Source organism: Podarcis cretensis (genome assembly GCF_951804945.1).
Source record: "Podarcis cretensis genome assembly, chromosome: 14".
Lineage (NCBI taxonomy): Eukaryota > Metazoa > Chordata > Lepidosauria > Squamata > Lacertidae > Podarcis > Podarcis cretensis.
Window position 1 is genome coordinate 44,954,576 of NC_137183.1, and position 9,350 is coordinate 44,963,925.

At 41.8% G+C, this 9,350-nt stretch overlaps 1 protein-coding gene across 2 annotated transcripts in view; it reads right to left on the bottom strand.

Moving 5' to 3' along the window:
• Window positions 1-1,670: 1,670 nt before the first annotated feature.
• The window catches only part of LMTK2 (lemur tyrosine kinase 2), a 44,888-nt gene continuing 37,208 nt past the window's right edge, over window positions 1,671-9,350 (bottom strand). Inside the window, exons 12-14 of one of the 2 annotated variants that reach the window (XM_079953667.1) lie at window positions 9,061-9,196; window positions 7,729-7,977; window positions 1,671-6,670 (exon numbers count right to left, since the gene is read on the bottom strand). In XM_079953667.1, the coding sequence (XP_079809793.1) occupies window positions 6,642-6,670; window positions 7,729-7,977; window positions 9,061-9,196 (414 nt within the window). In that variant the 3' untranslated portion in view covers window positions 1,671-6,641. Of the gene's footprint in view, window positions 6,671-7,724; window positions 7,978-9,060; window positions 9,197-9,350 lie in introns of both variants that reach the window. The other variant, XM_079953668.1, reaches the window with a different exon arrangement.

Genomic DNA, 9,350 nt, shown 5'->3' on the forward strand with positions numbered 1-9,350 from the left:
GCTTAGCGGATTAGCGCTATTAGCAGTTTAGCGGCTTTTAGCGATCAGCTGTTAAGCAGCTTATCAGCGGATCAGCTGATAAGCAGCTTAGTGGCTTAGGAAAAGGGGGGGAAAGGGGGGGAAACCCGCAGGAACTCGCAAGACATTTTCGTCTTGCGAAGCAAGCCCATAGGGAAATTCGTTTTGCGAAGCGCCTCCAAAATGGAAAACCCTTTCGTCTAGCGGGTTTTCCGTCTTACGAGGCGTTCATCTTGTGGGGCACCACTGTACTTATTATTAGTCATTTTTTCTTCCCAGAAATGAACTCAAAAGTGATATACAAAAACAAAGATTAAAACAAGAATGAAAAGAACACAACGCACTGGGTTCCCCTTTTTTATTCTGCTCTTTTATATAATTTGGCTGCTCTCGTATCTGGTCTCTGGGTGTTTTGATCTTTTATTAGCTACTTAGAATTTTTAACGAAGCTGAATAAAGCTTAATAAACAACTACCAGACTTTTAGAAAACATCTAAGGCAGCTCTGTTTAGGGAAGCTTTTAATATTTGATGAATCATTGTATTTTAATATTCTGCTGGAAGCTGCCCAGAGTGGCTGGGGAAACCCAGCCAGATGGGTGGGGTATTATTATTATTACAAAGTGCTGCTTTCAGGTGAAGCTACATCTTCTCACCTGTCAGTGACAAAGCTGGGTGCTCCCTGGAGCTCAAATGTGCAACTAGGTAAAGGTAAAGGGACCCCTGACCATTAGGTCCAGTCGTGACCGACTCTGGGGTTGTGGTGCTCATCTCGCTTTATTGGCCGAGGGAGCTGGCGTACAGCTTCCGGGTCATGTGGCCAGCATGACTAAGCCGCTTCTGGAGAACCAGAGCAGTGCACGGAAACGCTGTTTACCTTCCCACTGGAGCGGTACCTATTTATCTACTTGCACTTTGATGTGCTTTTGAACTGCTAGGTTGGCAGGAGCAGGGACCGAGAAAAGGAAGCTCACCCCATTGCGGGGATTCAAACTGCCGACCTTCTGATCGGCAAGTCCTAGGCTCTGTGGTTTAACCCACAGCACCACCCGCGTCCCCTCCAAATGTGCAACTAGTTGAGCTCAAATGCTCAACTCCGACACAAGCAATCCGTGCCAGAGTACTGGAGAAAAAGCAACCGCAGCAGAAGCGACCCACCTTTGGGTAGCAGTCGATAGTGTTTGCCGCCACAGCAATGGCATCAGACCTCGAGCAAGAGCAGCTATGGCAAACCCAAGGGACACAACACAGCCAGGAGAAAGAGGAAAAAGCAGGCGTGTGGCATGCCATTTGTACCAGGGCCAGTCCTCAAAACTTGTCAATCCTGTTGCTGATATCTGGCTGTGCTCCCTTCACCATGATCAAATGCCATAATTGAAGAACCTGTTCTATTCACCCTAGCAAGCTGTCAACGTCTGTGCCTCCACCCAACCTTAAAGACTGGTTAACGGTACTTTGTAAAACAACTTAATACTAAAATCTCCTGCATCAACAGATTTTTTAAAAAGTGAAAAAAGATGTGGTGTCGTTATTATAACAATCACGCCACTTGACATATATCCAAAGGCAAGGATGAAGCATAACTCATTGGTGAAAGCTTCACGTTGCGTCAGGTTAGGTGGCACAGTACAAAATGCAGATGGGACACCAGGATTTATAAATATATACCTTTATTTTTATTTTGCATATTAAATAAGGTTCTTTAAATTACAAGCAGTCTTGAATCACACTATGCATGATCAATGTACAGTAGAAATATTACAGTTTTAAAATTTACACAATTTAAAGACAAATTCGACCTGAAATTTCATTGACTAGAATATTGCCATAAACCTCATACCTGTATTAAATTTCCAATAGGAAAACCTCTCCCCTATGATTTTGTAACATAAATTTCCTCATTTACAAATAGAGTAGAACATTGTATATACACAGATACCATTTACCATTAGGTGACAGCTACCACTGTGCAAGATCAGACGATTTATTAAATGGAACCAAACATCTTAAACTCATTCAAGTTTCATTTGAAAATAAAAACAAAAACCGGGCTGGTGGTACTGAACACTTTCTCCTCTCTTCTGTACTCTCATCTCAACAATTTGCCCTTAAAGACTTGATTATTATTTTTAAAGAAAGGTTATTTTATACAACTTAAAGCTGAATTTATTTATTTTTATTTTTTTACACTCCATTCTTATTTTTAAGGCTATTTCTTATAAGGCTAATAAGTTTCCAATTCCACCTTCCAATCTAAATAGCCGTTTTACCCGCAATGCAATTTTATACTGAGTGCATAATTGTGTCTACCCCCTCCCAAAAAAACCTTCCTAACTAAGCTGTCTCCCTCTCAAAAAAAGACAAAAGAATCAGAACTGCATATAAATCAATCTAAAATACTGATTTTTAAAAAGTAGGCATGAATGGCTCTCGTTAGTGCTTCATTAAGTGTTTTTTTAAAAAAGAATCCATTCATTTCCAATAAAAGCGGTGGCTTTCCCCTTCTCACTTGTGCACAGAACTTGGAAAATTATTTATCAATTAAAACTCTCTTCATTTTGAACTGCTGCATTGCAAATGTTACTTTACAGGGATGGGAGCTAGGTGAAGGAACGTAGGACCTACTGAGTTGTATCCAAAGCTAAACCAACTCAAGAGTACACATCCATTGGAATGAATGAACTTGACTGACTTTCAGCGGGTCTACTCTGAGTACAAGTGGCATTGGATACCACCCTCCATCTTTCAGCCTGAGCCTCTTTGAACGGCTACACAACCCTGGCCATTATGAGAAGTCCAGCTCCAATTTACAAAACACATGCACAGCCCCTGCAGGGGAACAGCAAGAGCACAGCTGCACTGGTGCAATTGTGGCACTGCTGCTCCTGGTTCCAGGGCTTCTTAACAACCCCGCAAAATTTAGTGTTAAATAAGCTATTGCTAACGCCTTGCTCTGTTCCCTAAGTGACTCTTCCTCCTCACCTTGGAGCAGCAAAGACGAGAGACCCCTTCAACAGCCAAAACTTTCTGGCTGGGCTCTGGTACCTTCAGAAGAAACACAGGAGGAGAACTTTACAACATAAAACTTCTTCCTAGCAATTCATCCTTAAAACTGGGGTGTGGGTCAGGGTTGAATTGCTTGTTTTAACATGCAGCTGTTTAAAATTTACAGGTGATCTACTGGGGGGGGGCAGTAGGGAAGGGGAGAGAAGCAGGAACCCTAAATACATGCAGCAGCAGCAGCAGCAGCAAAAGTTGGGATAAGATTCCCTCGTGTTAATTCTTGGATTTGCACGTCTGGTCCTAAAGTCACTATCCTCCTTTAAAAACACAGGCTTTTAAGTCTGAAGAAAACCTACAACTCCCCCACCCCACCCCGCCACCCCCTTGAAGAGAACTGTTACTCGCAACCATCACAACGAATGCTAACCTGCTCAAATCTTGCAAGACACACAACTGTTGTCTGTGTAACTAAGGTGCAAAAAAGGACACAGAAGTCAGCTTGTGAACCATGCAGTAAAGAAACCTCTACATGGTTTAAAAGGTATAAATTTGGTCTTCAAGTGACGTGTTAGGGCTACTAGCCTGGATTTGTGTGCATGTGTGTGTGTGAGCTTTAAAATGCACTCGTTTTAAGAGCTTTTGGTTAGTTACAGGTGCCTCACAATATCGTTTTGCCCACTATGAGAGAGTTTTGTGTTCATGGGATGTACTCTGAAATTCTGTCTTGCTAATGACACAAATGCACTCTGGGTTCTCACCACAGAGTGGAAGAACAAGCGTCAGAGATAGCGAGTTTGCATTTCATATGGCCAAAGCAACAAGTGTGTGTTAGGTTCCATCACGGTCTGTGGAGATTATTTTTTTTAAAGCCTCCCTCATGATTAGTGCCAGCTGTATGAATCCATTCCAGGAAGTGTTTTCTAATGCCCCCCCCCCGACAGCCCTGAAGCCACTCAATGCACCAGATGTTAGGCTTGTGGTTGGCTGCATCTCCAAACTGTGTGAATTCCCAGTGTGAATTCCAATCCGGGACTAAGCAAGTCAACTTCTATCTGCAGCATGAGACTCTGGAGTGCTGATTCTTTGGCAAAAGGGGGCAGGAAGATGCCTCAGGCACCCAGAGAAAATGCAGTCATGAGGAATGCACACAAGTGAGATTAGGCTATTCATAATTTCCACACTTTAAAAAAAATTGGATAAAAGCAAAGAATACTACCAATGCACCTCTTTATTCCATAAACCAGGGGTGGCTAAGCTGTTCCTCTCCTGAGGCTGTAGGCTTACAACTCCCATCATCCCTAACCATTGGCTATGCTGGCTGGGGCTGATGGGAGTTGGAGTCAAACAGCATCTAGAGAGCCACAGCTTATCTCTTTGCCATAAACTAAGTCATAAACTACAAAGTTAGGGGGCCTATACTTTCTGCTGCACAATTCCATATATTGTTGAAAACTCAGTAGGGCAGGTTCACTTTTGTGTTTCCTTGCTTTTAATTTTATTACATTAAGAAAAAGCAGGAAGGGGGGGGGGGACAACCTAATCCGACTTTAAAAATCTCCCTACTTGACTCAGGCCTGTCCAAGAGAGGAAAAACCATTCCAAGTAGACCCAAGGTTGTAATGTGTATTTTGAAAATTAATTCAGTGCACACTAAAATTTGCTCTTCCAAGAACAAACATTGTGGGATACTCCAAGCAGACATTTCTCCAAGCTTTAGAGAAAAGTTGGCACATGAGATCATGTTGTGGGCAAATGCTTGAAGCAATACATGTCTCAAGCTGTTCTATTAATTTTTCTTTACACAAATGAGTTCCTTGTGTAATGGGGGGGGGGGGGGGTCCATAACTCACAATTTTAATGCACTTCAATTTCTGCCCTCCACAAGGCTCATGAGAACCAGCCTGGCTGAAGGAGAACGGCAAAGGAAAACCCTCAATACTTTCATACATTCTTTGATGAGAAGGTTTAAAAGCTACCAATTTTCATGCCATTTACAGATGTCCTCAGACCTGAAGCAGAAAGAAACCTGTGCAGGTCAGCTGGATAGCTTAATTTTTAAAAAAACAAAACAAAAGAAAACTTTTTTAACACATGTCTTCCACTGCCAAAGCTGAGGCTGCAAAACACATTTTACAGCTCAAGTGCTCATTTTAAGAGTGAGACGGGGGGGGGGGGGGACGGGGGACGACGACCCCGCAGCTTATATTCTGAGTTCACCACACTTAGGAGAGCTATACACTAAACCCCTTCCTATTTTATGAATGCCAGAGTAGCTTTCCATCAGCAGAACAGGGCTCCGGCAAGGGATTTAAAAGCTCTGGAAGATATGGGTCTAACAACACACTGCCAATTAGCCCTTAAGTTTCTATTAGCCATCCTTAAGGTATTAGAACTACCAGTTTTGCATGGAAACCTGCAGTATGTGCCAACTACAGCTGGCACAGAAGGCCCAAATCCCTATTGAAGATTGGTTCTCAAATATCCACAGGTGACGCCTGCTCTGCTAAAGCTGCTTCTTTAGAGAATCTCAAGTTCAAACACAAAGAGAAAGAGCAACTGCATGAGTCAACACATCCCCTTTTACATTGCATCTGCAGAAATGTTAACACTTCCCTGAAGATGAGATGAGCGATTCAAGAAGTTACCCAGTAACCAAGACCATCATTTAAGGACACACACACACACACACACACACACACACACGGACATTGAGTCTTCCAGACGTCTTGGGTGCAGAGGGAAGCAAACAGAAGAATGTTACAACACCACAATTTTTTTTTTAGCCAACTATAACTAAAAAGTCAATTCGTCGACCACTGTACTGCAGATGGGAATATAAGAAAGTGAATTGCCCCTTTAGAAAAGTGGATAGCATACAAAGCTCCAGAAATTATATAAACAGGAAGACTCAAGCTCTGTACACCCCAACAAGTACGCTGTGCAAAAAAAGGGGCACAGGAGCACAAAGCAAACCAGTTAGGCAGGTAAAGGACCCCAACAACTTCCATCAATCAAGAAGCAAAGAAGAATGGCTTTGTACAATGCAAAGGGACCTGGGAAGGGCAGTTACTAGTGCATCTGCAGCTAAGCAAGGTGTGAAGTCTTTGAAATATGGCTTTCTAGACAACAGCTCTCAAGTCAGGCAGCTTCAAGTGACATAGCCACCTTCTGCTCAGCTATGTACAATTTTACATGTTCATAGAGATAATACATTGAGAATACAAAAGGGTATGGTACAATCCTATATATAAACCAGAGCATAACTTGTACATATTTGTTACAAATTGTCTGCAGGATACTTCAAGTACTTTGGGGGTAGGAGAGGGGGGAGAAGGGGAAAGCTAGCACATGATATATATTTTTAAAGGAAATGCAAAATGCACCAGTTTTCAAAAAAAAACAGTACACTACAAAAAGTAACATCCACCTTCAAGTTCAGGTCTTGATCTAACATTGCCTTCAGGATGTGCAAACATCTTGATTATTTGATTTCAGCAGGTCTGCTTTGTTTTCAGATGCAAGAGGGTAGTCGTTGTTTTTGAAAATGAAAATATTGGCTGTTAGGCAAAAAGCAGAAGTGACTCCCCACAAAACGATGACCATTCACCGAGGGAAGAAGCTTCAGTCTTTTTCTCCATCTTCACTGCTCCCTGTTAAGAGACACAAGGCTATTATTAGAGGGTGAGGCTTTGGATATTCTGCCTCCAGAATGAGTTCCTTCAGACTGTGGAATCCTCTCAAGGCCTGTTTCCCAGGGATCTTTTCCTGGACAAGCTCTGCTGAAATTGCAGCAGGCGGGTGTGAAAGTATTGAAAAGAACACGGGTGCATTTTTGTGCAAATCAAATACAGATTGTACCATAATAGTGCCCCAGCAGTTTGGGCTGTTTCCCCCTCCCCCAAAAGTGAGATTCTGATGTTTAAAAAGCACCTGAATTATCCATCTCCTGTTATGAAATCAACCCCAGGGACACAGCTGGAAGTCTGTCAGGCACAAGTGTCTAAATCACACAGTTCAATGTCAGGACATAATAGAGCTAACTGCACTATTTAAACACTGGCCTTAATGATAAACAAGCAAATACTCCTATCTAATCAGCACTCTGCTGAACCTAATATAAGCTCGTATACCAAACACCAAGGACCCACAAGCACCAGGGGCATTTAGGTGCTCAAAAAATATCCTAGTTTTATGATTAAAAATAATAATAATCTAGCCAGTCGTGAACTTGCTTATTTGGTGTGCTTTAAATTCCAAATGACTTGGGAATTCTTTTGGGCAAAACAGAGTCAGTTCAGGGCTTGCACCATTCCTATTTGTTTCCAGTGAAGACTGGGCAAAAGAACCACCTGGCTTGGCTGCATAGGCCAGACATATCTACCTGAGATTTTACTCTCTGTTCTGCCACCTAAGATCCACCCATCTTGCCACACAGTGAAGCCACATAGGACGCCAAGCTACATATGACGCCAAAGAAAAGGAAGTAGTAGGTATAAATCAGGAAAGGCAAATACAGAGGGATTACAAAGGAGAGCCATGAACAACAACAACAAGAACAACAGGCAGCAGCTATTTAGGAAAAGGGTGGGCAGAAGGTAGATCTACTTTCCTTACTCAAGATTTTATCATCTTTTAATAATCGCTTGAGCAAGCATTGCTCGAAAACCATACTGATGTAACAAACGAGTGCTTGAAGGAAAATACTTGCCTCCCTGTTCAATATCAGAATCTGTAAGGTGAGTGAGCGAGAAGCTTGCAATGTTTGCTGGAGAGATAGAGAACCTGGAGTAAGGTAAAGGATTCGACCAGTTTTGTTCAGAGCTTCGAGGCAGTGGTGGTGGGGAGAAGTACTTTGAGGTCTGAAGAGAAGGCTTGGAACTAATGAGGCTGTTTGCTGCCTTTGCTATGAAAGAGGGCTCTGGAGAAGAGAAGTCGTCGTCCCATTCAAAACCTCCACCTGGAACAAATCACACACACATTAAAATAAAATAAAAATCTGGAGAAAATGCCGAAATCTCCAGGGAATGGAACTTGCAATTAGTTCAGAGAACATTCTCTGTGGATTAGGCTTATAGCCAGTATCAGAAATCTCTAAATGCATCAACTGAAGCAGATGAACTGTATGCAAAATTGGACATATGATAATGAAGCACACACATGCTATATTTTCCTACTTCTAAGAGCACAAAACCAGATTTTTGAATCCTTAGGTAGACACATGGGCAAAATAGGGGCCTATAAAAAAAATAAGGTGATGCATGACACTGATTTTTGCAAAGTGAAGCACAGACTATGTCACCAGATTCCCTTATATATTCTCTTTGTTAGGGATGGGTGTATACAAGGAACAAACTCTTCTGACTGGGTTTCTCCTTGCAGACCACCACACTTCCTTAAATTTAAACTTAAATCTGAATATTTACACTGAAAAGTGGAATTTCTGTTCAGCATGTGATCAACATTTAAAAGTTATTTCGGAGCTTTGTCCTTTATGTTCATATAGTCAATAGAGTGGGTGACCAAGCAAATTCTAAAGGCATCAACAGAAGCTTCACAAGTGAAAGTAAACCACAGTTAAAACAAAGTAAGGGTGGTTATCCTATCTATACAGAGGAAGCTGCCTCATAATGAGATACCCCATTGGCATATCTGGCACAGAACTGTCTGGCATCAACTCTCTAGGCTTCCAGACAAGATTACTATCCCTATCCAATCTAGAGATGTCCTTAGTTGAACCAGAAACCTTTTGCATGCAAAGCTCTGCTACTAAGCCATGGTCCTCCTTTTTAAGATCACTGTAACACCAACATCTTTATTGGAAAACTGCAATTGGATTAAACTGAAGCAAGCTTGGTTTTAGATTAATCATTGGTCGTAATACAAAATTCAAGTTATGTACATCACCGATGAACATGGTCAGTTAGAACAAGCATTCAAGCAAAGAAACGAGTGGAAGAAAACGTACTTGTTTCGCTTGGGAACTCTGCATCTTAATTTTATAAAGGAATACACTTAAACTTGCAAGCCAAATATTAAGTACCTTCTTCATCTGTAGAACTTTCTGAATTTGTAAATTTATTCAAGTAACCAGGCCCTGAAGCAGGAACAGGAGTGTTATCAGAATCCGAGTGGTTTGATTCTGTAGCACGATTTCCGAGCTCTTTGGTTGGTGTTTCCTAAAAAATAATCCAAAGAAATACTATTACTTCCATTATCGTATGCATGTGATGCTTCACCAGTTGAAACCATATTGAAGATCTACAGTGTGGTATTTCAAAGCAGCCTAGATTTTCTTGGTTTTGGGGGATAGGGGTGGGGATGTCAATGTAC